This window comes from Moschus berezovskii, chromosome 4, assembly GCF_049115385.1.
Source record: "Moschus berezovskii isolate FMDL1 chromosome 4, NW_MosBer_1.0, whole genome shotgun sequence".
Classification (NCBI taxonomy): domain Eukaryota; kingdom Metazoa; phylum Chordata; class Mammalia; order Artiodactyla; family Moschidae; genus Moschus; species Moschus berezovskii.
In genome coordinates, this window is record NC_142463.1 from 8475164 (window position 1) to 8501885 (window position 26722).

At 46.2% G+C, this 26722-nt stretch overlaps 1 protein-coding gene across 1 annotated transcript in view; it reads right to left on the reverse strand.

Moving 5' to 3' along the window:
• The window catches only part of CSMD2 (CUB and Sushi multiple domains 2), a 695284-nt gene that overhangs the window by 113837 nt on the left and 554725 nt on the right, over positions 1–26722 (reverse strand). The window contains exons 30-38 of the mRNA XM_088835123.1: positions 19543–19737; positions 18289–18405; positions 15420–15533; positions 7232–7327; positions 5857–6060; positions 5374–5498; positions 4431–4527; positions 3242–3346; positions 228–346 (exon numbers count right to left, since the gene is read on the reverse strand). Coding sequence (XP_088691249.1) covers positions 228–346; positions 3242–3346; positions 4431–4527; positions 5374–5498; positions 5857–6060; positions 7232–7327; positions 15420–15533; positions 18289–18405; positions 19543–19737 — 1172 coding nt within the window. The remainder of the gene's footprint in view (positions 1–227; positions 347–3241; positions 3347–4430; positions 4528–5373; positions 5499–5856; positions 6061–7231; positions 7328–15419; positions 15534–18288; positions 18406–19542; positions 19738–26722) is intronic.

Consider the following 26722-nt stretch of genomic DNA (forward strand, 5'->3'; position numbering starts at 1 on the left):
TAATCAAACCGAAACTTTGCAGGGACACATCTGAGGCTGGCTTGTGCCAAATGGCCAAAGTCAGCACTTTGTCTTTTGCATGAACAGCTCCAGGAGGGGACAATAGTCCCTAAGGGATCTGGGGAGCTTCTCTCTGTTCTGTGGTGACTGCAGCTCTGCTGGGAGGAGGCTGGCTGACTCCCGCTCCGGGGACGCCTTTCCAGTCCTGGGGGGTCCACGGAAGGTACCTGGAGGGCGTATCCTGGCTCACACTGGAAAGAGACCACATCGTTCACGAGGTAGCGCTCGCCAGTCTTCACCCCATTGCTGGGCACCGCAGGCTCTGGACAGCTGCTCAGGCCCACCGCTAGACCAGACAGAGACAGACGACAGGAGGATGGACAAGTCCGTCAGGATGATGCACTAGCAGGCTGAAGGCAGTGCTGGCAGCGAGGAGGAGAAGCTGCCTCCAAGCTGTGTCCTCTCTGCTTTCTCTCCTCCCAGCCTCTAGGACAGCGCTTCCCAAGCCTTTCACCTCCCAGCACATGAGAAAAATCAGAATGTGTATATGGCACAGAGGCTCAACAGATCAAAGCCTCCTGGAGCAGGTAGTATCCTCTGGGAACTCGGACTGTGCCCCCAGGCTCAAAATGATACAATACTGCTGTCACCCTAAGAAGTTCCTTCATCTCCCCATGCAACTTCTGTCCTCCATGTGCTTTTAAGAAGTGGACGTGATGCTTAGAAATGAAAGCTGCTTGGGCCTGAATCCACAGACCTCAGCATCTGGGACAAAAGATTTCAAGGACAGTATTAAAACAATCATCAAAGTGAACTGGAAGTCCTTCATCACAACTGTAATCTTGTCTCTCTTTTTTTTCCTCCACTCTTTCCTGCCCTCCAAGTAGAAGGCAATTCAGTATTTACTGAGGTGATCACAACATACTAACCCGAGACCTACTTACTGGCATGGAAGTGGTGGACAGAAGGAGGAGGAGGGGCAGAGGGAAAAAGAGAGAAAGCAAGAGCAAAAAGTGTGGTAGGAGAAAGATGGGATGGAGAGAAAGGTCGCGACAGAGAGAGAGATGGAAGGATGCAGAGAAAAGTCCATTCTAATTTCTTTAATTAAAAGTCCATTCTAATTTCTTTACATGGCAGTGGTGAATTTTATTTAAGCCAAGTTTACAACAAAGGGAGACTTTAAAAAAAATCATAGGAAATTTATTACTTTTGAAAGCAGATTGGTCATTTCCATTTCAATTAAATAAACATCAAATATGAGTCATAGCAATAGACAGGACTTTTCAGTATCCTGCAAAACCATTTGCCGCTGCAATAGCAGTTAACTCTTCATTTCTGTACTCTCTTTGTAGATGATCTACAAAACGGAAATGTTACTACAGGGTCCTGGCTTCTAGGAATTTCAGTCTCCAGATACTAACGGAGACCTCTGATATCCTCTAGCTTCTTCCACTGTGAGAGGACAGTGCATGATAAACATCAGTTACTGAGAAAACCACCAGCTGTCTTGAACAACAACAGCAAAAAAAGAAAAAAAAATTCAAAGAGTTGAATTTTTCCTGGGAATGAGGCAGTAGAATAACAAGGAGATTTAGAAAAGAAGCCTCCCTTTGGAACAAGAAAGAAAAAAGAACATTCCAGGGAACATTAAAGGACTCAATTTTAAATATTGGATAAAGAAACAAAACTGGAGAGAACAGAGAAGAGAGGGTGAAAGGAAAAACGTAAATTATTGAAGAGCCTAGGATACTTCAGCCCACCAGGTGACTGAGGTCTGAGAGGTCCGTGGGAGGAAGGTCTCAGAGGTCCCTGTCCTGTCCTCCACCCTGCAGGGTCTTGGCTTCAAGCTGCCCTGCACTTTCTGATCAGCTGATGATTTCAGTTCTCTCAGGTGATGAGCATCCTAGGATCCAGCTAATCCTCACTCCACTACCTGGATGAGATGCATTTGTTCTGATACCAGTTGGGTGATGCTGACACTGGCAGCAAGTGCGGTTTCCGTCTGTCCATCCTACTCGGACGGTCCAGTCAAACACCCCTTCCCCCATTTCTGACTTCTCATCCCGTACCTGACCCTCACCTGGCCGGGGGAGGCGCCCCTCTTCTGCACGCTCTTAGCATATCAGGTTGCACTACAACGACTGTTTCCATGTCCGTCTCTCCCCCTAGACTCTGTGCTTTGTGCCTTATTCATCTTTGTTCCGTGGGCACCGACCACAGGGCCTGCCACCCGGCAGGTGTCCAGTGTTTCTTCATGACGGTCACCTCTCCTGCAGCTCCTGGGAGAGCTGCTGCGCCTCCTAGTGACACCCCCGAGAGACCTGCAGTGCTGTCACGCCCTTCTCTGGCCACACGTCTGCCGCTCTCCATGGACTCAGAAAGGACTCCTCTCTCTCGATCTTACTCAGTCCTAGCAAAACCAGCCTTGCACCTGGCACACTGTAAATCTTCAATAAGCATTTGTTGAATGAATGGGTGACAGACCCTGCTGCCAACCCATTCCTGTACCCCGTGCGGAGGGGATGGGCAGACAGTCTCAGATGAAAGCAGCCACCCCAGCAACCTCTGTCTTTGTTGCCCCACAAGGCACATCTGCAATCCTTTTACTTTTTTAAAAATTAAAAAATTTAATACAATTTTTAAAGGCTACTTTTCACTTCCAATTATTATAAAATATTGGCTCTATTCCCCGTGTTGTATGATACATCCTTGAGCCTATCTTATGCCCAATAGTTTGTACCTCTCTCTTGCCCTATAACCCTTTTTCTTCAAGGATTTTTAGTTGTGATCACTTAGGGATGCTGGAAGCCAGGATGTAAAGTTTTGAGGATGGAGGGAGAAATCTGATGGGAGAGGAGTGAAGTCTGCAGTGAGAAGAGGAAATTCAAGGACAGCTGCATCACTGGCCAGAGCTTAGAGAGGCCAGTTTTTGGACTGGAGCACCTTACACCTCCATTATTCTCCAAATAATATCCTGCCCGCCCCCCCCCAATTCCTGTGGGGACTCAGAGGAAGCACACAGGTTTCTGCATAACAGACCCTTGGGTGAGAACCCTGGCTTCACTGCTTCCTGGCTGTTTCTGACCTTCTCTGAGCTTGAGCATCCTCATTTAGGTCTGTGTGAGGCTTCAGCAGGGTGGAGAATACAGGGCCCCAGAACAACCCGCATTCCCCGTGGGGAACTCAGGCCCCATCAGTTCCCAGCCTGAACCGTGCACACTCTGAGGCTCTGGGTTCTCACTTTTGTACTCCAAGTGGAAGCCAGCTGCAGACACACTGATGTCTGAGTAGAAATGCAGGTAGAGCTGATTGGAGGTGCTGTTCAGCAGGGCAGGCACAGTGGTTCCTGGGCAAGGAAACAGGGGCCAGTTAGGCTGAGCCTCTCCCACCCCTGGGCACCACCCCTGTTGCAACCTGTTGAGGTTCTGATCCCAAGGTCCCCACGTGTCCCCAGCTATCAAACCCACTGAGTGACAAATCAGCTCCCCTCAGAGTGCTGGGTCTCTAATATCTAAAGGAGGAGAGACTCTGAACAACCTCTGGCAAAAGAGCAGTGACCAAGCCACATGCCAGCAGCAGGTGACTTCCTTTGGGGGCCTATGAGTGTGGTCCCCTGCCAGGTGTCTTCAAAGTGATTCTGACACGAATAATTCTCTGGGCCATCCTGGCACTGTAGACCGTTTACTTGGGGCACGTGACTCATTCCTAGATCTTGGCAACATGGAGTTCTGGGGCCTACGAGACCCAGATAAATTGCCCTGGCCTTTGGGCAAAATCATACACTACACTTAGAAGTCCACTGCTGGAATGGAAAATGGTGCGGACAGTCTGCTGTCAGTCCTTCAAAAAATTTTATATATAGAATCACAATATGACCCAGGAATTCCACTCCTAGGTGTATATATATACTGAAGAGACTTGAAAACAATTTCCCGTGGAAACTTGTATGTGAATGTCCATAGCAACATTATTCATAGTTAGCCAATGAGTGGAAACAATCAAATGTCCTTCAACTGATGAATGAATGAATGAAATGTGGTCTGTCCACACAGTGAAGTGTTGACCGTTGAAAACATTACACTGAATGAAAGAAGCCAGACCCAGAAGGCCGTATATTATAGGACTCCACTTATATGAAATGTCTGAAACAAGCAAATCCACAGAGACAGAAATTATGTTAGTGGTTGCCAGGGGGTGGTGGTGAACACGACGATGCGGAGTGTGTACAGATGGGGACCTGGTTTCTTTGGCGCTGATGAAAATGTTCTGGAATTGGATAATGGTGATGGTTGTAGAACCTTGTGAATATACTAAAACCCACTACATTGTACACTTAAAAATGATAAATTCTATGGCATGTGAATCCCATTTCAATAATAATTCTACTGCTCTCATCCAGCAAGTCCAGGTCCCTGGAAGCCCCATCTCACCTGAGAAACTCCCCAGCATGGCTACAGTGTTGTCTGCACCATCAAACACTTCCAGGGAGTCCCAGTTCTGCTCTGTGACAAAACTGACGACTTGAATCTGGGAAGGCAGGGGGAGTGAACTGCTGGTTAGGCAATCCTCTCTTCCCCACTCCCTCCCCCTCCTCCTTTCACGTAGTTAATTCAATCGCTGAGCACCTCATCTGGATTACACTGTGCTGGGATCTTTGATAAAAGGAAGACTTGATCCCTGTTCCCAAGGAGTTCATTGACGGAGAGAGAGGTGGGATGGTTACACGACAGTGGGTGCTTTGTCAGGCAGAGAAGCGGGAAAGGGCAGTCCAGGACATAGGGCTACTTTGGGGCGACTGGCCTTCTCATCTCTCCAACACCCCTTGAGTTTCCTCACTTTCCGATCTCCAGACATTCTGCAGCTGTGAGCCAGTAACCCACCCTGGGCGGACCTGTCCAGCGGGGAGTCCCTGTGGTTTCTCTCTGTCGGCCTTGCGGCCCCGCCCCCTCCCCCCAGGAGCAGCAGCCGTCCTGGGGGTCCCCCACCTGCTCTCATCCGCACGCACCAGTCTGGCCCCGATTGCGCTGCTGCCTCGGGCTGCGGGCGCAACATCCCCAATGTGTGTGAGGGATTGTCTGTCGGTTTGCGCCTTCCGCTCACCTGCCATGTCTCCCCTCCCAACTCCCAGAAAAATCTTAAGAACAGTTCCCTTCAAGTCACTTGGAAAACATCTCCTGTGACTCCTCCCAGGCTTCACACTCCACTTCCAGGCCCACCTTCTCCTCTCGGCGGCTTCCCCGACGGCCCAGCCAGCCCCCACACCTCGTCTTTCCTGAGCTGGGAGCTGTTGTGTTTTTCTGACTGTGGGCCTCCACAGCGTCCCTGCCCTGAGGGGCTGGAGACAGGCTGCGACTGTCTCCGCCTGGCTCCTACCTGGATGCCAGCGCCTTCCGGGACCATGATCTTCCACACACAGTTGAGGCTGTTGAGGTAGGGCTCGGGGAAGCCGGGGGACAGGATGGTGCCCCTGCGCTCCGTGAGGTTTCCGCCACAGGGCACTGGGAGAGAGGCAGCTCACGTCTGGGTGGGTCCACGGGGAGCAGACCCGCCCAGGACTTCCGGTCTCGCTGTGACTCCGCCCCTGATGGCTCCGCCCACGGGCAAGCCCCGCCCCCTCCCCTGGACTCTACAAGTGTTGTCCCCCTACAGCACTTCTCAGGGACCTGGACTCTACCCCGGCCCGTCCCCCACTCGATCAGCGGCTCCCACTGCCCCTTCGCACCCACCCATGGGACATGGGTTGACCTGGAAGGGGCCACCCACTCTCTCAAGTTACCCTGGCAGGCAGAGCTCGTGTGTCTTTCTGGGTATTTGCTGGCCACCCTCTCCCCCAAGCCCTGGTTGTATAGGACTCACCCACACACGTTGGTGCTGAGACATTCCACTGGGCCAAGGCCCCAGGAATGGGGAGGCACTCAATTTCTGGGGAGCCTTGCAGGGCATAGCCAGAGTTGCATTCGAAGCGGACGATGGCCCCCACGGAGAAGTCACTGCCCAGCCTCCGGCCATAGCGGGGTTCTGGCACTGAGCTGCACTGTGTGGCGCTGGTTCGGGGTACCGCTGCAGGGAACAGGGGTGCTGAGGGGCAGGCCTCACCCCTCTAGAAACGGGTCCGGAGATGGACACATCGTGGGGCTGGAACGGGGTGGGACTCTCAAAGGCTCTGGGTGCTTTCCCTTAGGGCGGGGGTAGGGAGCTTTCTAGGATGAGGCCCATCTTCCAGAAATACAGTCGGACACACCAGGTAGCACGGCTTCTGGAAACTACGGAAGGCAGTAAGAGCCCCAGGCCCAGCCTTTAGGCCCAGTTGTGCTCTTCAACCTTCCCAATGAAGCTCCTTGCCCAGTAGGGTCCCATGTCCCCTAAGGCCCTGCCCAGGGCTGTGCTCTCAGAGACCTGAATTTCCCTTCTCCACCTACAGGGGGCGATAGGACTTTTGACCCCCAGGCCCAGGAAGGGTGTCCCCCGGGCAGGATTACCCCTACACAGGGCAGTGCAGGTCGTTCTGGGCAGTGGAATATACAGGACCTCACTTGGAACTTGAGCCGCAGAAGAGTGGACACCCTCCTCAGCAAAGAGAGGCTGGGGCCTGCAGGGGAAGGCCAGGCTGCTCTGAGACTTGGCCTTTCAGGGCCGTAGGAGGGGAACAGACAGTGATTACCCACTTCATGCCAGCTACTCTGTGAGGTGACATGGTCACCCTGATTTTATAGGTGAGCAAACTGGGGCTCTGAGATGGGGAGGAGCTGGTGCCCAGTTAATAGTGCCAGTTCAGTTCAGTTCAGTTCAGTCGCTCAGTCGTGTCCGACTCTTTGCGACCCCATGAATCACAGCACACCAGAGCTGGGTTCAAATCCATGTCCGGCTCACTCTAAAGCCCATGTTTTTCCTGGACCTTTATGGGCCTTGCAGACAAAGCCACACTCCATGGGAGAAGGTCTAGGTAAGAGGCCTGGGCTGGTCCTCTCAATGCCATGAAGACTGTGCCACACAATGGGGAGTGGGGGAGGGCACAGATTAGCTTCCCTTCTCTGATTTCTCCCTTTATCCAGCATGGAGTTGGGTCTAAGACTTGTCTATTGGATGTATACGATTCAACTGAATTTCAGGGAATTGCCCCACAAACACCGTAAGAGTGAGGCTCAGACTGGGGGCGGTCAAAGGTCCCTGTTCTCCTTGAGCCCCGAAGACGGAGACTGCCTTCGCACCTCCCACGTCACATCCTGCATACCTTGGTAGACAAAGTGGAAGCCTCTGGCTGGTACTTGGCCTTTGGCACTGAACTTAACGAGGACTTGATTGGACGTGGCCAAGGGCAACGATTCTCCTGCCAAGATAAGGGGTGAGAAGAGGAAGATGGTGAGTCCAGCAGTCAGTCGGGCCCGGTAGGTAATACAGTGGCCAGGACAGAGGGGCCACCACATCCCACACAGCAACCCCTTCCACCTCCCAGGTCTTCCTGAAATAAAACCTCACATTTATACTGTACTTTAAAGTCTGCAAAAAGCTCTCACATCTATGGTCTTATGTTGACCTATATCAATGCAAGGTTAGCACTCAGTACCCACAGTCTATAGATCAAGAAAGAGAAGTTTAGAAAGATCAAATGACCTGCTTAGAAAGGAGAAAGCTTCTAAAGATGTGTTGACCCACAGGGATGGGGAGAATGGGCATTACCAAAGTGACTGGTGGTTTACTTAGAAAACTGATGTCAATCTGATAAAAACAAACAAGCAAAAAGGCCCCAAGTTCTGGGAAGGAGGGTGATTTGATCATCAGAGAGCATCCCAGGCTTTTCCCAGATGCCCTGTGAAATGACTGATAACCAGAGAGATCATATAATTTATTGCTTACACTAGGGCACTTCTGAGAGTCAAAGGGCATGTTATTAATAATCGTTATTCTGAGACAACCAAATGAAAGCTGGGGCTATATCAGGCAAAGCAGGGTGTATTGTCACCTAACCGATAACACATGGACTGGGGAAAGTCTGCACAGGCATAGGAAGCTAAGGAAGCCCAACAGCCTTTATATTAGAAGAAAAAGGTGTGTCTTCTGCTTGATGTGGTCCAGATGGATCTGCAGCGGTGAGGTGGAGTCCTGCTCACCATCACCTTTCTGTGGAAGCTCTTGGAGAAAGTGGGGTGATGGGCAATGGCAAGGCCACTCTGCATGCTGCCCCTCCACAACCTTAGGGACCCCTGGAAATGTCTGCTGACCCACCCTCAGAAGGGAAGTAGGGCTGTAAACAGAAAGCCAGGCTATATCTCTACTGCAGCGAGGTTTGACACTGGAACCAGCCAAGGAGGCTTTGGGAGGCACATCTAGGGGCCAGCAGTGCTTCCAGAAAGCCCATGTGATATTCCTGGTCATGGGGATTAGAGCCCTTTTTCACAAAACACTTAGATTTACAGAGGTTCCAGATGGCTGAGCCTAGGAGTTACTGCCCCAGCTAACTTCTGGCTGCCAAAGCAAAAAGAAACTCTTGAAAAAAAGCTTTTCTTGATATTTACCACCATCTCTAAGTTCCTCCTTTCAATAAATGTGAGCAGAACAAACTCAACTTTTCCATCCTCCCAGCTGGATATATATGGAGTAAAAGTGCTGTCGTTCAGTCATGTTCAACTCTTTGTGACCCTCTGGACTGTAGCTCACAAGGTTCCTCTGTCTATGAAATTCTCCAGGCAAGAATACTGGAGTGGGTAGCCACCTCCTTCTCCTGGGGATCTTCCTGACCCAGGGATTGAACCTGGTTCTCCTGCATTGCAGGCAGATTCTTTACTGTCTGAGCCACCTGGTATATGTGGAGTAGGACCTCTATAATCTCTCCCAGATCCCATTTCAACTTTCAGTCCTGGACATAGCAATCTCCATCTCCAGGGATAAACACACAGTAAAATCCCTGGACATAAGAAAAGATGCCAAAGGCTTAAGGGAAGAGAACTCACAGAAGTCAAAGCAAATATCTTTATGTGAACTACAACAAAGAACAGGTGAAAAATCTCAGAAGATTTTTAATCGCGGTTGTCACAAGATGAAATTCTAGCATTGTATCTCTGAAAGTAGAGGAGGAAATGTGTCAAAGGCCAGATCTGAGATCAATAAAGGCCACAAAGAGGTGAAAACATCAGCACACAGAACTAGATGCTGCGGAAATCAAACAGCAAAGCGGAGATTAAACTTGGGAAATTCTTCCAGAATCCACAGAAAAAGGATGAAGAGAATAAACTAATGAGAGGAATGACAAGTTACATCGAAGAGATATGGGAAAAAGAAATCTGATATGCATATATTAAGAATTCTAGAGAGAGAAGACAAGAGAAATTGAAGGAGAAAAAATAATTTAAGAAGAAGACAACATTCTAAGCTTAAGAAATATTTGAGGTTTTAAATGAAACTGTTCACAAAGTGCCAGATCTAAGTAATGAAAAGCGATTTCCACCCCAACACATTCTAGTAGCCTTTTCAATTTTAAAAATAAAAAGAAAAATATGAAAGGTTTTTAAAAGAGAAAAACATGGATTGCCTACAAGGACAAAGAATTGGACTGGACATCAACTCATCCATAACATTAACTATGGGAATAAAGTAACCACTGTGGTTTTGAAATAAGTTGGTGACCCATAATTTGATTTATAATCAAGTTGTCATTTATACGATACATCAAAGGAAAGGCATTCTCATACATGCAAGGTGACAGAAAGTACTGCAGTCAGGAGCCTGACTTTTAAAAAATGAACAAAAGTAGGGAAATCAAAAGGCATCAGGGATAAAGACAACTAGCAAAATGTAGTTAAATCCAATTAATTATTGATAGGAAGGCAACAACACTAATGTAAATGGAGAAACTTGTTCTTGGGAAAGAAGTCCGTAATTAGAAAATAATTACTAATAACATTGATAAAGCATGAATATATAAACAAAATTTGGGAATTAGAGATGGGTCAGGTATGAATGGAAGGGTGAAGAAGCAAAAGCAAAACAAAACAAACAAAACCCCAGGATGAACAAAACAAGGTGACCGATAGCAGACCACATGCTTCACGCATACAACAAGCAAGCTTCCTTTTAAAAGAAAAAGATCCTCAAAGAGAATGAGCAGAGATAAATGAGGCAAACATAGATACAGACACAAAAGACAACAAGATATTCCACCTGTGGAAGCAGACACTTTCACACAATGTTCTCACTAGCGTATCAAGTAGAAAAACAAGATGAAGACATTGAGTCGTGATCCTCAAGCTTTTCTCTTTCTCCCCTGACAACCTTGGGGACAGGGACACAGTCCACTCCCATCACCTCCAAAGACTCCTCATCAGTGTTTCTCTACATAAGAGACGGTCTGAGGATAGTGATACGAATGTATGTAGGTCCTATACTTCTTTCTACTAATCATGTATCTATCTATCCATCCATTTACCTGTCAATCATCTATGTCTAACTCTGTTTCTTTCTACTTCTACCAGTTGTTTACATCTTTATCCATCTCTATTTCTATATCCATATTTATCTATAGGCTCCAAATGTACACCTGTCTTTCTACCTGCACCTATACTATACTTCTGGAGAAGGCAATGGCAACCCACTCCAGTACTCTTGCCTGGAAAATCCTATGGACGGAGGAGCCTGGTGGGCTGCAGTCCATGGGGTCGCGAAGAGTTGCACACGACTGAGTGACTTCACTCTCACTTTTCACTTTCATGCATTGGAGAAAGAAATGGCAACCCACTCCAGTGTTCTTGCCTGGAGAATCCCAGGGATGGGAAAGCCTGGTGGGCTGCCGTCTATGGGGTTGCACAGAGTTGGACAAGACTGAAGCGACTTAGCAGCAGCAGCATACTATACTTCTATATCTATGGTTATACTTTTATCTATCATGAGATTTTGAAAGCAATCCTGATTTACCTTCCAAAAATCCCTACCTTCCAAAATTCTGATTTACCTTCTTGGTTGAAAGTGTATGTGTGGGGTTGCTTCATTTCATTGAAAACCATTAATGTATTGGGTTTGAATAATAAAACTGAGTAAGACTGATCTAATGGCCACTACAAAGCTTATTTAATCCTAACAGTAACTCTAAGAGTAGAACGTTTACTTTTTGGACTTTACACACGATGAAACTGATGCTCAGAGGGGCCAAGCACTATGAGCGCAGGCACCGACCAAGCAAGTGGGAAAGCTGGGAGTAGAGAACGGGCAGTGTGACCAAAGCAGTCCATCCTAAAGGAGATCGGTCCTGAATATGCACTGGAAGGATTCACGATGCTGAAGCTGAAGCTCCAATACTTTGGCCACCTGATGTGAAGAACTGACTCACTGGAAAAGACCCTGATGCTGGGAAAGATTGGGGGCAGGAGGAGAAGGGGACGACAGAGGATGAGACGGTTGGATGGCATCACCGACTAAACAGGCATGAGTTTGAGCAAACTCTGGGTGATAGTCAAGGACAGGGAAGCCTGGTGTGCTGCAGTTGATGGGGTCTCAAAGAGTTGGACACGACTGAGTGACTGAACAACAAAAGGGTGACCATAGAGCCTACGCGCACCCTTTCCCTCTATGTGGACTTTCTACATGACAAAGAACACACATTCTTCTCAGATACTTAGGGAATTAAAAAGAATGTCTTTGGTTACTGAGATGACCTCATTTAATCCCTAGAGTAGAAATGGTACGGGCTGGCAATAAAAATAGAAATTAACACAATGTTTAAATGTAAAAACAATAATGTCCAAGTTCATGGGGGAAAAGAAGAGATATCCTTAAATAACTCTTGTGCAGAAAGAATAAATCATGATCACAGATTATTAGAGAGTAATGATGATGAAAACAGTACATATCAAATTTATGGCAGGGAGCCCAAACTATGTTTAAATGCGAATATATATGCTGTAACCTAGAGATCATATTAAAAAGCAGAGACATTACTTTGCCAACAAAGGTCCATATAGTCAAAGCTATAGTCTTTCCAGTAGTCATGTATGGATGTGAAAGCTGAAAGCTAAAGAGTTGATGCTTTTGAACTGTAGTGCTGGAGAAGACTCTTGAGAGTCCCTTGGACTGCAAGGAGATCCAACCAGTCCATCCTAAAGGAAATCAGTCCTGAATATTCATTGGAAGGACTGATGCTGAAGCTGAATCTCCAATACTTTGGCCACCTGATGCAAAGAACTGACTCACTGGAAAAGACACTGATGCTGGGAAAGATTGAAGGTGGGAGGAGAAGGGGATGACAGAGGATGAGATGGTTGGATGGCATCACTGACTCAATGGATATGAGTTTGAGTAGGCTCTGGGAGTTGGTGATGGACAGGGAAGCCTGGCATACTGCAATCCAAGGGGTTGCAAAGAGTCGGACACGACTGAACTGAACTGAACTGATATGCTGTAAACATGCTTCTTTATTACATGGAGAAAATAACAAAACTCTAAATTCAGAGAGTTAGAACAAGAAGAACAAAATAATCTGAAGGAAAAAAAGGAGAGACTTTATGAAACGGGTCAATTAATTAGAAAACAATAAAGTCTACAGAAGAACTGACACATATTAATAGAAGCAATAAAAAATCAAATGAAGCAAATAAAACAAAACAAACTAAACACTATAAAACCTCTGGTCCAGTTGAGAAAAAAGGGTAACAATGAATATGGCATTCAATCTGTGGAGTTTGTTTTTATTTTCCAATTAATTTTCCTCTGCTTTTGTTTTATACTATCTCTCCTGTTTTTCTTCAGATTATTTTGTTCTTGTGTATAACCACGAATACAAAGGAGACTAAACATTATCATAGGATGTTATGTAAGCTATGGTGTTACATTTAAAATAATTACAAAATGGATTTTTTTACTAACATAAAATATCAATGTTGATGTTAAGGTAACATACCTGATTAGACCAATAACCATGGGAGAAAAGAAAAGAAAAACCACTGAGAAGAGATAAAATAATGAGACAAATTTATTTGCAGATGATATTGCTTCTTGCCCAGAGGACCCAGGAGAATTGTTTGGCAGTGCTAGCATAATTACGGAGGGGTCAATGACTTTACAAGATGAATATACTCCAAATACCAGCCTTCTAATATACCAGCAAAGACCGGTTAGAAATATAACAGCAGGGAGGCAAGGGGAAGACTCATTTATAGTAGCAACAACAAATATTTCCATGAAATTTCTAGGTATAAAGTTAACAAAAAATCTATACTGCCAAAATGAAAATGATAGCACCTTTCCAAAGGTTTTTTTTTTTCTTTCGGAAGATAATAAATAGAGAGACATACCATATTCTTGATGGGGAATAGAGTTACTATTATGAAGATGTAAGTTCTCCTCCAATTAATCTATAAGTTTATTAGAATTCTGATGAAAATTCTGATGCAATATTTCTAAAAGTTATTTGGAGGCAAAATTAAGTAAGAATAGCCAATAAAAATTCAAAACCAAGAATGATAATAGGAACTTATAGTACCATATGTTTAAAATTATAGTGTTAAGCATTATTATAATGCTATACTAATTAAAGATTTTTGATACTGATAGAAGAATAAACATACATAGTGGAAATATATAAAAAGTCTAGAAACATACCTTTAACTTTATAAAAATATATATAAATCTGGCACTTTGAAAATTCCATTAGGGAAACTGATTAAATTTGTAAGAATATTGGTTAAATATTCCCTATTTCAAATAATAAATTGAAATAAATTCCAGAGGTATTAAAAGAAACAATGAAACTAAAAAAGAAGTAAAAGAAAACACAGAGGAATATTTATTTAGTCATCAGAAAGGTGAAGGAGAAACTTATAAAAGATGGATTGATCTTTGATCATTGATAGACTTACATGGTAAATTTGGATTTTCTGACATTAAAACATACCCTGAAGAAAATTAAATGGCAAATGACAAACTGTAAGGGAAGGTTTTTTGTATCATATACTATAGATAAGAGGTTTATATGGCATGTAATATATATAGCTTATAATAATATGGAACTTTACTAAATAAATACTGAAAAAATAAATGCTAATAGAAAAATCAACAACAACTTACAAGTATATTCACAAATAAAAACCATATGGGCCAATAGTTACCTTATGAAAGGTTAACCTAACTAGTGATTTAAAAAGGGCAAATTAAAAAATGAGATACCAATTTTACTTTTCAAAATGATGTTTTCATTTTCTTAATTACCTAGTTTTTGTGAGAATAAAACATGCCTTTGTTGGTGAACAAAGTGGCGAGAACTTTCTAGAGCGATATTTAACAATCTTTATAAAAAGCCTTAAAGATCACACATTTCCATTAACTTAGCAATTTCAATTCTAGATATTCTAAGGTAACAGAGATGTATACAAAAATATATGTATACTATATTGAATTACTATTCATGAGAGTGAAAAATAAACAATCTAAATGTTCAATAATAGAGAATTCATTACATAACTTTTAAATAACTATGATAGACTATTATGCAGCATTTAAAAGTCCTATTAAAGAGGAAAATAAAGAGGAATGCTCACAGTGAATATTTTAATAAAAGTATGTATATTGTTATGTTCAATAAAAAATGTAAAAGACTACATCTAAGTAGATACAAAGACTGGAAGGAGATACACTCCATCTTCTCAGTGGTTCTTTCTGGGTGGTTTTATTTTAATCCTTCATGCAATTATCTTGCCTCTGTAAGTTTTCCACAATGAAAATGCAACGTGTTTATAATTAGAAAAACATGTTGGGTCTCAATGTCAACCCACAGTGGAACACCACATCACTTTGCGGGGGGAGGGGTATAGACACAGCCTGGGGTGAAGGTACCCTCTGAAGCTCCTTCCTTTTTTAAATTACAATATTGTGGTGGTTTTTGCCATACATTGACATGAATCAGCCATGGGTGGACATGTGTTCCCCACCCTGACCCTGCCTCCCACCTCCCTCCCCATCCCATCCCCTCAGGGTCATCCCAGTGCACCAGCCCTGAGCACCCTGTCTCATGCATGGAACCTGGACAGGTGACCTGTTTCACACATGGTAATATACACGTTTCAGTGCTATTCTCTCACATCATCCCACCCTCGCCCTCTCCCACAGAGTCTAGAAGTCTGTTCTCTTCATCTGTGTCTCTTTTGCTGTCTCGCATATAGGGTCATGTTACCATCTTTCTAAATTCCATATATATGCGTTAATACACTGTATTGGTGTTTTTCTTTCTGACTTACTTCGCTCTGTATAATAGGCTCCAGTTTCATCCACCTCAGTATAGGTGATTCAAATGCGTTCTTTTAAATAGCTGAGTAACTGAACCTCCTTTCTCCGTGGGGATATTAGCAGCTGACAGACACAAAGGGGTGGTCCCTCCGTGGCCACGCCCCTCCCCTCCATGTACCCGCCCCACCCCCACTGCCGGCCCAGCCCCGGGTTACCTGTGTGGGAGCCCGAGAGGGAGCTGAGGAGCCTAGAGTGCTGGGTGTGGCCGTCATGCACCTCCACCACGTCGTTGAGGGCCGTGTGGAAGAAGGCAAACTGTCCAAACACCACTGTGGAGCAGAGAGAGACATGGTGTGGAGATCTCAGTGGGGAAGATGGGGCGGCCGTGCTCAGGGGTTGGGGGAAGCCCTGGTGGGCTGGAGGCCCCGGACCAGGGGCAGGGCCGCCTCAGTGGAGCTTGTTGGTTCATGGGAGCTAACTGCTTGCTGAGCCTTTCCACTGGCTGATTAGCCACCGGGCACAGGGACACGGGGAACTGGGAAAGCCCCAACCAGAACTCTCCCGTAGGGGTCAAGATGACATGGGGGACTGCACCCAGCAGCCAGGCTAAACCCTATTCCTTTCTCAGGTTGCAGCAGCAGCAGCTGTTCTAGGACACGGAAGAGCTCTCCGTAACATCCCCGTATTCCATGTTGATCTCAGGACCCCATATTTTCCTTCATTTCTCCTTCAAAGATCTAGCCTCTGAGGGCATCCCCTGGCTACAAGATCCCCCACAGTTAAGAGGAAAGAGTAGCAGCCCTCTTTGAGGAAGGAGCAACTGTCATAGGTTAGGCAAACCTCTCTACCTCATTTCCCTTTGGCAGATCCAAGCGGAGAGGCAAAGTGACTTTTCTGAAGCTTCTACTGTGTGCCGGGTACCATAATGCAACTATCTTGAATCCTGACTCTTCCTGTTACCCGATTTCAAGCAAAGAAACTGAAGCTCAGAGGTTAAGCGAGTTCCACAAGGCCACTCAGCTAGCTCATGGGAGGGGGCTGAAAAGCTGGGGGACAGTGGCCTTGAGGAGCCTCTTTTCAGGTAAGACCTAAGGACCCTGCCATTTGATGGCTACTACAGGGTCTTTCCTCAGCTGTGGAATCTCTGCCAGTCACTGCTGGAGGGGCTGGGGTTGCTGACACTGTGGGGCTGTGGGAGGCACGGCTCCATTTCAGACCCCGGTGCATTCTGCTGGCACTTATCTCCCAGTTGGCCAGGTGCACCTGAGAGCAAGTACCAGGGTGAGTCCTTCTCTATTTTGGTTCAGGCCTTGAGCATGTAGGAAGTTGGCTGTGTGTGCACGTGTGTGTTTGTGTGTGTCACATGTTGGAGCAGGGAGGGACTCGGGCCATGGGATTGTCTTCCTGGGGAAAAAAAAGGCATGTGCAATGATGACTATAGCGGTGAGTGGTGTTAGAGACTGAGCTCTCAACTCACGGGCAGAGGAGCAAGAGGGAAAGCCCGTTTCAGCATCCTGAAAATGGACACTGAGCAAGGGGTGATGGCAGAAGTACTTCCATGCCCTCTCCTATGGAGGTGAACAGGATGGGCAAGGTTCACGCACTGTGCATTCTAGTGGGAAGAGGCCAGTCAAAAATGAAAATAACAACTCAAGCAAATAGATAAACAAGATAATTTCAGATAGCGTTGAATTTTAGAGGAAATGGGAAAAAATGACAGCAAGGCAAGCCACTTTATAGGGGATCAAAGAAGGACTCGGGCTTGGGACAAATATTTCAGACCCAAGATAAAAATCTGCACTTCATCCCTGGGCTTAGTTTAGCATCACTAACAAAGACAAGATGCTCAGGACAGGTCATGACCCCGCCTAGACCAGCTCTTCAGGTACAGGTTTCAGCTCAGGGAGACTGCTCAGCCTGGGGCTGGGTGCCTACAAGGGCATGAGCTCTTTATTTCTGGAGAAATTCAAGTAAACTCTGCATGCCCACCTGTTAAGGACTAGGCACTGGGTGGCAAGTAGGATTAGAGAATCTTCCAGTACTGTCCTAACTCTGATTCTACAGGTCACAAGCTCCTGCCACACTAGTGTGTTGGGGAGCGGGTGTGCACACACAAATGTGCAGGTGCTGGTGTGGAGCTGGTGGTGCCAGATGGTGGGAGCTGTGAGAAGATGAGGCTGGGAGTTTACAGAGGGCAGAAAACACGTCTCTCTTAGCTCTGCAGCTCTGGTTCCCAGCAGAGCGTGAGGTCCCTAGGAGGTGTTAACTTAGTGTTCAGTGAATGATCAGCCTTGCCCCGTGCTTACTCCATCCTGTCTCTTGGGAGTAAGCAGTCAGTTCTCTGCGGGCTGCCCCGTCTCTCTTGAAGATGGTCAGGACATACAGATGCCCTTTACCCTACCAATGCCAGCCCTGTTTAGAAACAGTTGTTCCTCTTCCAACAAGCAGATTCAGGGAGAAAGCAGTCCAGCTGGTCACTGCCCAGGTACAACCAGCTTGTGCCCCTCAAGAACTTCCTGAGTCCTCCAGGGTTATTGGACTCCTAACTAGCCCACTGCCAACCAGGTGACAAGCCTGGCTTCTTTCTGCCTGGATCTCTTGGGATCTGAAGGCTCCTGTACCTTCCCAGGGCACTGACCCGCTCCTCCATTTTTGTTTTTCTTGCTCATCCTACCAGTTGCTACCAGACCAGCTTCTGGCTTGCGGATGGAATAGCAGGATAATGCAGCACCCAGTTTCCTCCCCTGTACTTTCAAGCCCAACTCCATTCCACTCCTTCGTTTCTTCCTGCCTCTCTGCTACTCTATCCTGGGTTTCCAGGCAGCCTGGGTCTGCAGCACCTCTATTCATACCCGGGCTGTGCTAGGGAGGCCTGGGTGTACCCTCTTCCCTCTGTCTTGGCTGGTTCCTCTCGAACCACCCCATTCCTTGGTTCCAGTGGGTCTCACTAGCCCCTTCAGACTGCTCTGTTCATTTCCCAATAGGAGCCATGCAGTTGTGAGTGGGATTGGGATGCAGTTGGGAAGTGCTTGAGAATTGGAAGCAGTTGGAAAACATAAACAAACACACAAAACAAATCCATACCATAGTCCTTGGGCACGGTGACAAAATACAGGCAGATCTGTCCACTGGTGTAGTTCTGAGGGTAGTTGGGGGACAAGACCACTCCATCTGAACCTACATACTGTCCCCCACAGGGGGCTGAAAGAGAAATCAGGCAGAGGCCAGGTGACTTTGGGGAGCTCTCACCAGCTGCCCCGCCTCTGTTCTGCCTACTCCCAGCCTGAACTTCTGGCCTGGTGGGGATGCTCTGTGGTCCACAGCCACTAATGTGGAAGAGGGAGTTCTGGGAACATTGCCCGGTTCTGCCCAAGGACGTCCATCTCTGGCCTGGCACATGGCCTGAAACCCACCCTGATGCTATCAAGGGCCCTCCTGTGTACCTGTCAGTTCTTGCCCTCTAACCAGTGATGCTGGCAGTGGTCCCTGGAGGCCCCGCCTTAGGGAGCTCTCTATGAACCTCTGCTGCTACCAGGGGGACCCAGACATGGTTTGCTGCCCCTTGGTTGATGTCTGGGTCTGGGCAGTCAGTGTCTACGTGGCTAAGGAGTGGAGGCTTCCCCGAAATAGCCAGCTGGGGACAGACAGCTCACGTGACCCAGCCATGGTGCCCACTCCCACCAGGGGTGGACTGCAAAGCCAGCCCTTCTCACCTGGGCAAAGGGGCCTCCTTACTTTTTCAATTTAAGTGGCTGCCATGCCCACATCGTTCTGGCACTCCTTCCGCTCCCTCTCATCAGGGTCCCATGGCTGACCCAGATGCCCATGGAATCAGCCCACCCCACCGGCCTTAGTTCTAACTATATGAACTCACAGGGGTTTTCCCTAGGGTGGGGAACATTCTCAGGGTCATTTTTACACTCCCACTCCCTGGTGTTTCAGACAGTAAAGAATCTGCCTGCAATGCAGAAGAACCGGGTTTAATCCCTGGGTTGGGAAGATCCCTGGAGAAGGAAATGGCAATCCACTCCATTATTCTTGCCTGGGAAATCCTATGGATAGAGGAGCCTGGCAGGCTACAGTCCATGGGGTTGCAAAGACTTGGACACGACTGAGCGACTAAGCACAGCACAGCATAAGGACACTATGTGATCTGAGAGAGATGACACATTTACAGGGACTGGTGCACCTGGTGAATTTCCAGTCTTGTCATTCACAGTGAGCCCAAGGAGCCCTCCTGTGAGGATCATGTCCCGCCTGCCCCTTCCCCTAGCCTCCAGCCCCTTCTGCCCCTCTGGGCGCCCTCACTGCCTCGGCCCCAGCCCCGCGTTCCTCCACCTGTGCACACTGGCCGGGGGTGGCTCCACACTGGCTTCCCGTCAGGCCCCAGGATGCAGCTCAGCGTTGAGGAGCCCTCCACCTCGTAGCCCCCGTGGCAGTAGTAGGTGATGGAGGAGCCGAGCTTGAGGTCGGACCCCACTCGCGTGCCGTTCTTGATGGAACCGGGATCAAAACATGACTCCCGTGGGTTTTCTGGAAAAAAGAAAAATAAACACATATACACAGAGAGCTGGCTCATCAGTGGCCTAATTCCAGGGCACAGCACCTGTGGGGAGACCCTGACACTGATTAGCACAGAGGATATGGGGATTGGGGACTGACAGGTCTGTTCAGGTCTGGACACCTCTCTAAATTTGGTTAAAAACTGGGACTGGAGAGTGAAATAATGCCGTTTGCAGCAACAGTACAGACCTAGAGATGATCATACTAAGTAAAGTAATTCGGACAAAGATAAATACTACACATATCACTTAGATGTCAAATCTGAAAAGTGATGCAAATACGCTTATTTACAAAACAGACCCACAGACTTTGAAAACAATTTATGGTTACCAAAGGGGAGGAGTTGTGGGGGAGGGATAAATTAGGAGTTTGGGATTAACAGATACCACCCCTGGAGAAGGAAACTGGTAACCCACTCCAGTATTCTTGCCTGGAGAATCCCATGGACGGAGAATTCCATGGGGAACTGAATTCCATACAGTCCATGGGGTCGCAAACAGTCGGACACGACTGAGCGACGGAACGGAACGGAACCACTACAGCTAAAACAAGGAAATGGCAATCCACTCCAGTATTCTTGTCTGGAGAATCTCCATGGACATAGGAGCCTGGCGGGCTGCAGTCCTGGGGGTCGCAAAGAGTCGGACATGACTGAGCGACTAAGCACACTGTATAGCACAGGGGACTCTACTCAGCATTCTGTGTAACCTATACGGGAAAAGAACCTGAGAGGGACGGGCATAGGTACGTGCATAACTATCAGCTTGCTGTCCATCTGAAACCAAGACGCACTGTAAAATCAGCAGTGTGCGCATGCGTAGTCGCTTCAGTCGTGTATGACTCTTTGCAAGCCTATGGATTATAGCCCACCAGTCTCCTCTGTCCCTGGGATTCTTCAGGCAAGAATACTGGAGTGGGTTGCCGTGCCCATCTCCAGGGAATCCTCCTGACCTAGGGATCAAACCCACGTCTCTTATGTCTCCTGCATTGGCAGGTGGGTTCTTTACCACTAGCACCACCTGGGAAGCCCATAAATCAACTATATTCCAGTATAAAATAAAAATTAAAAAAAAAGAAAGTAGGGCTAGAAGTCATTTTGAAGAGTGAAATCTCCCTTCTTCTCTCCACTTTCTTGCCCTGATCCTCCAAGGAGGGACTTCCTGCTGCACTCTCGAGGCCCTCTCTCACCTCTGACTCACTCCTCAGGGGAGGCACACACTGCTCTGACTGATGGGAACTGACACGCGTGGTTTGTATCTCAGTCGTGACCAGGTCACGATGGTGAAGGTCAGTACTTGGGCAGAGTCCATCCCTTTGCTCAGCTTTGAGCCTTCTCCCTCAGCATGGAGCCTCCTGGTTTCTAGAAGCTTGTATTTGCGCCCTGATGATGGAATGGCCCTGCTCATTGTCTCTGCCGAGAGCTTAGGGTGGAGCAGTTCCAGATACACTGCTAAGTTTAAACTCAAGTAGGATCCAGAAAATGGTCCCTTGCCTAACAGAGGACCCCTCAGTGGTTTCCTCATGTGCCCTGTGTTGTATCACCTTGACCCCACATCAAATCTGTCCTTCCCCAAAGCTTAGCGTCTCTGGCCAGAATGCAACTGACTACTGGGTGACCCATTTGTGAATTGCAGAGATACAGGGAAACGTCACCAGGTCTTATACTTCATCTTTTCTGTTATAAATTCTGAGTGGGTCAAATATTATTTGAAGTTCAGAAAACTTAAGTAACTTGGAACCAAGTTCACATCGCTCATATGAGGCGGAAAAAGCTGTGACACCCAAAATTCATTCCCCCCACCTGATCCTTTTAAGTCATGGAACCCAGGGTTTATCCAGAATATCAAGGCGCCAGCTAAGATGTATACCTTCCAGCCGCCCAGGCAGCTAGACCTGGTCAAAGAGTAGTACACACAGTCAGGTCTGATCACGGCCTCCCGAATCGCTCAGAGTAGAAGTCCGAATCCTGACAAGTCGCCAAGGCCCTGCACATCCTGCCCCAACCGCCCCTCTCTGACCTTGGTCCCTACTGTCCCTTTGCTAACTTTGTGCTGGTCACATGGGTCTCTATGTGCATTCTTCCATCCCCATGGCTCCCTTGTCACTTCTTGCAGGACTCAGCTCAATATCTCCTTCTCAGTGACACTTCTCTGACCAACTCTTATTGTTTCTTTTTAATTTAAAAAAGTTAAAAAATGTTTTGGCTGTGCCACATGACATAAAGGTTTGAACCCACATCCCTTGCACTGGAAGCACAGAGTCTTAACCACTGGACTGCCAAGGAAGACCCCTGGCCAGCTCTTTAAAATTGTGATATTCTTCTCCCCATCACCCTTCTCTGCTTTATTCTCTGCACGGAGGTCAGTACTATCTCATACACCATATAGTTACCTAATTTCTTTCTATCTCCCTCCACTAGAATGTAGGTTCCAGGAAGGCAGTTTTCCAGTTTTGTTCACTGCTGTAGTCCAGTGCCTGGCATATGATAGGCATTCAATAAATATTTCTTAAGTGGGTCAGGAAGATTCCCTGGAGTAGGAAATGGTAACCCACTCCAGTATTCTTGCCTGGGAAGTCCCATGGATAGAGAAGCCTGGCAGGCTACAGGCCATGGGGTCGCAAAGAGTCAGAGACGACTGAATCGAATTCACACACATGTAGTCCAGTGCCTGGCATATGATAGGCACACAATAAATATTTTAAGTGGAGAAAACTCTTGACAGTTCCTTGGACAGAAAGGAGATCAAATCAGTCAGTCCTAAAGGAAATCAACTCTGAATATTCATTGGAAAAACTGATGCTAAGCTGAAGCTCCAAGACTTTGGCTACCTGATGTGAACAGCTGACTTTTTGGAAAAGACCCTGATGCTGGGAAAGACTGAGGGCAGGAGGAGAAGGGGGTGACAGAGGATGAGGTGGTTGGATGGCATCACTGACTCAACAGACAGAGTTTGAGCAACTCTGGGAGATGGTGAAGGACAGGGAAGCCCGGTGTTCTGCAGCCCATGGGGTCACAAAGAGCTGGACACGACTTAGCAACTGAACAACAAAGTGGATACATGTGGGACTTCTGGAAAGACTGCTGAAGGGAAGGCAACTCAGCTGAGAGAATACTCATTGACCCTTCCTTCTCGCTTCCCTTCCTCCTTCCCACAGTTTGGAACTCAGCTGTGGTGGATGGACCTCCAGTCGCCACCTTGGATCCTGAGACAACCTTGAGGACAGTAGCCACGTAGCCATGATACAGCAGAAAGACGCAAGGAGCCTCGGTGGAGACACTTCAACAGCTTTGGATGAAAACCTTCAGATTTCTTTCACGGAAGAAGAAAAGACTTCTACCTCATATGAACAACTGTGCTTCTGGGTAACTGCCACACTGGCATCCCCAGCTGGATATGACTGCCCAGAACATTACTCTGTGTCAGAGTCCTTTCCTCCCTTCTATGGGTGGCAAACTCCTACACTTTTCAGTGCCATGCTCTCCTGAGCAAATGTCCTGAATGTTGCCTTCTTTCTGGCAGAATTTCATTTTTCTTGATTATCTTGGTAGGTTGGGTAAGTGCATTTCTTTCCAGTGGGTTCTGAGCTCCTAAAGGACAGGGATCCATCACCCATTCTTCTAATAACCCTGGCATCTAGCACAGAACTTGGCACTAGGGCTGACTCTATTTGGCACATAATAGGGGCTTAATAAATGGATGATGAGTTGATTGGCTGAACACCTCCAGACTTAGAAAATCAACATCAATGAGCCAACTACAGACTCTATTCTATCACTGCTCACATGTCAGAGCAAGAAGAGCTCATCATTCCAAGCACTGTCACATTAATAATAACGACAAGGCTAATGATAATGATGATAGCCCCTTACACAGGAATATCGTTTCGTAATTTTCAAAGCACTTTCCAATCTGTTATCTTGCTTGTGCCTCACAATAGCCTCTGCAGTAGGGAAGGTCAGGTATGCTTTTGCTCCTGTTATAGATGAGCAATGTGGTGATCAGAGAGGCTAAATGAGTTTTCCAAGCTATTCAACTATTAAGAGGTAGAGTTAATACCAAAATCGGGTCTTCAGGCTGCCAAACCAGAGCTCAGCTGGGAATGATAAAACTAAATGACTAAAACATCATGATGATAATAACAAATAAGCCCCAAGCCCTCCAAAGTGAGAAAATTAAAAGAACCAGATTCTTTTTGTCCTAATAGATAAGGCCTGTTTCCAAATGCAATAACAGCAAAATATTGAAAATGACAACCCAAACAGTAAGGAACTGGTTTAACAAAGTTGGATTAGAGCCATCCACTGAAATGTAAGCAACCTCTGGAAAGAATAGCAATCGCTTCTTGGCCTTTTGGCTAAAATCAAGTAGAAAGAATAGCAAGTCTTTGAATACTGATATGGAAAGGCACCCAAGATCTATTGTTGGGCAAAACCCAAAACAAAGCTCAAAAAAGAAAAGTCAATCTATATTGAATCCATACAGATTATATACAGTGTGATCCCCATTCATATAGACAGGGATCTGCAAACTTCAGTCCACTGACTCGCTACTGCCTGTTTTTGTAAATAAAGTTTTATTGGAACACAGCCATGCCCATTTGTTTACATATTATCTATGACTGTTTTAGCATTATAACAGCAGAACTGATAGTAGCAGAGACCATCTGGCCTGCTAAACCTAAAATATTTACTCTCTGGTCCCTTACAGAAAAGTTTGCTGACCTCTGGTATAGAATTTATATTACATATATATATAAAATATCTGGAATGAGATAACAAGCCATTTATACTGGTACTTTAGGGAATGGTAGTATTGGGAGATGTTAAGTTTTTAGAGCATATCTTAAGTGCTTCTGTATTAGTTGAATTTTCCTAATAAATGTGTTACTTTTCTTATATATTTATTTTTATAGAGCATCTTACTTTTATTGTTTTAATTCATTATCCTTTACACCATAAAACTATACATCAGTGTGCTCCTCTATTAGTCATAAAATGGTATTAAGGGCACATAATCCAGATAGAATCTCTGAAAAACAAAATTACTCTAATTTGAATGATTATTCTAAATAAGATTCTAAAAGAGAGCATACATTATTTTATTTTCCAGAAATATGACATTGCTGGATCGAAAAGTTAGAAGGATAACGTATTGTACACATGATGCCTCTCCTTTCTGACTTGGAAAAGGTATAGAAATATTCAACATATTAAAGACATCAATATTAGTTAAGGATGATATGACAGTAGGTTATAAATAAGCTCTGATTTCAAAATCGGTAATTTCTGTCTTGTCTTTTAAATATTCTATTTGTCTTGCTATCCAGTGTTATAATAGTTATAAGGAATACTTCTGTATACATTGTTATTTGAAAAATGTTTACACTTAGAAAAATCTGAAGAAAAACATGTGTTAAGTTGAAAGTAAGCATAAATGAAGAGATCTTGAATTTAGAAAGACCAGGGCAAAGCTTAGTAGGGGGAGTAGATGCCAAAATCTGGTAGGAAAACCTAGGCTTACAGTGTTACTTTTAAGGGCTTGAAAGAGAAAATAGGTACTGTTTAGTACATTTTGGAAAAGCTGGCTCATGCTGGCACTTCCTGAGTTATTTCAGATTCTCTAACACTTGCCTTGAACTCTTCTTCCCTCTGTCTCAAGCCCTCTCCACTCCTGGTCTTACACAGGGGCCTTCTTCTCCACCTTTAGGTCTCTTTTCGAGTTTCATCTGCTTGCTGAGGCCTTCGCCATTCTGAAGCGGGCTCCCCATTTCTCTTTCTTACGGTAGTTTGTTCTTCCCTCACTTCTTCTGCTTCTAGCTTCTTGTTCGTCTCCTTATTTGTTGTCTGTTTCCTCACCTTCATGTTCCCCTCAAGTTGGGACTGTGACCCTTTTGCTCACCGCTGTGTCCTCCGCATACAGCACAGAGCGTGTCATGAAGTAGGATTTTAATAAACATTTGTTGAGTGAATGAATGGTTTCTAGACACGTGCACGGATGTCCTAGCCTGTCCCAGCCCAAGAGGAAACAACCACGCCTGCTGGAAGATGAGAATAAAGGTCCCTCCCAACCACCTTACTGGTTTTTCTGGTCTGGAAAAAGACACTAAACCTCCCTGGGACTTGTTTTTCAAAACTGTGTTCAAAAGACAGGATTCTCATTCCCTCTGTATCCTTCTAGCAGACGGTAAAACTACCCAGGAGGCTGCATTCAGATGAGAAGTGCACCAGAGCGTGGGGTAATAGTGATTCACAGCTGACATGACTGCATTCAGAATCATCTCTTAGAAGGGCTGCCCAGAGATGACTGAGATAGCGCAGCCACCTTCCAGGAGTAACTGAACAGAGACACCTACAATCCCACCCCACCCACCCGTCTTTGCCTTATACAGGTGGACCTCCAACACTCCATCGTAGCAGAATCACCTGTGAGCATAGGGTGTGAATGCCACGGGGGCTGGACTTTGTTCTGTTCCTTGCTCTGTTCTCAGCCTCTGTAGCAGTGTCTAGCACATAGTAGGTGCTCAAAAAATGTTACTCAGTGAGAAAATGAATCAAAATGCCTGATGGTCCCTTGCCCCTTATGAAAAAGCTTATTCCTATGACACCGCACAGGGGACCTCTGACTTAAACTTGTCAATCTGATGGTTCCTTTGGGATTGGGAGTTGGGATACAAACTAGAAAGTGATTCAAAGCCAAGAGGGAGGCAGCCCTGCTGTCCTAGGAGAATGGAGAAGCAAAGAAAACTAACCTACAAAGAAAAGTGAATGTAGCACATACTCAAAAAGGAGCAGGGAGCAGGCTGAGTGGTTCTGGAGATGGAGGAGGACCATCCTCGCATTCAATCTCTGATTCTCCCACCTTGACTGTAATCCCCTTGGGACATCACGCCTCCTGCCCTTGGGGCTCTTATATTCTAAAAATGTATTCCATTTTGATGCTAAGTGAGAGTGAGT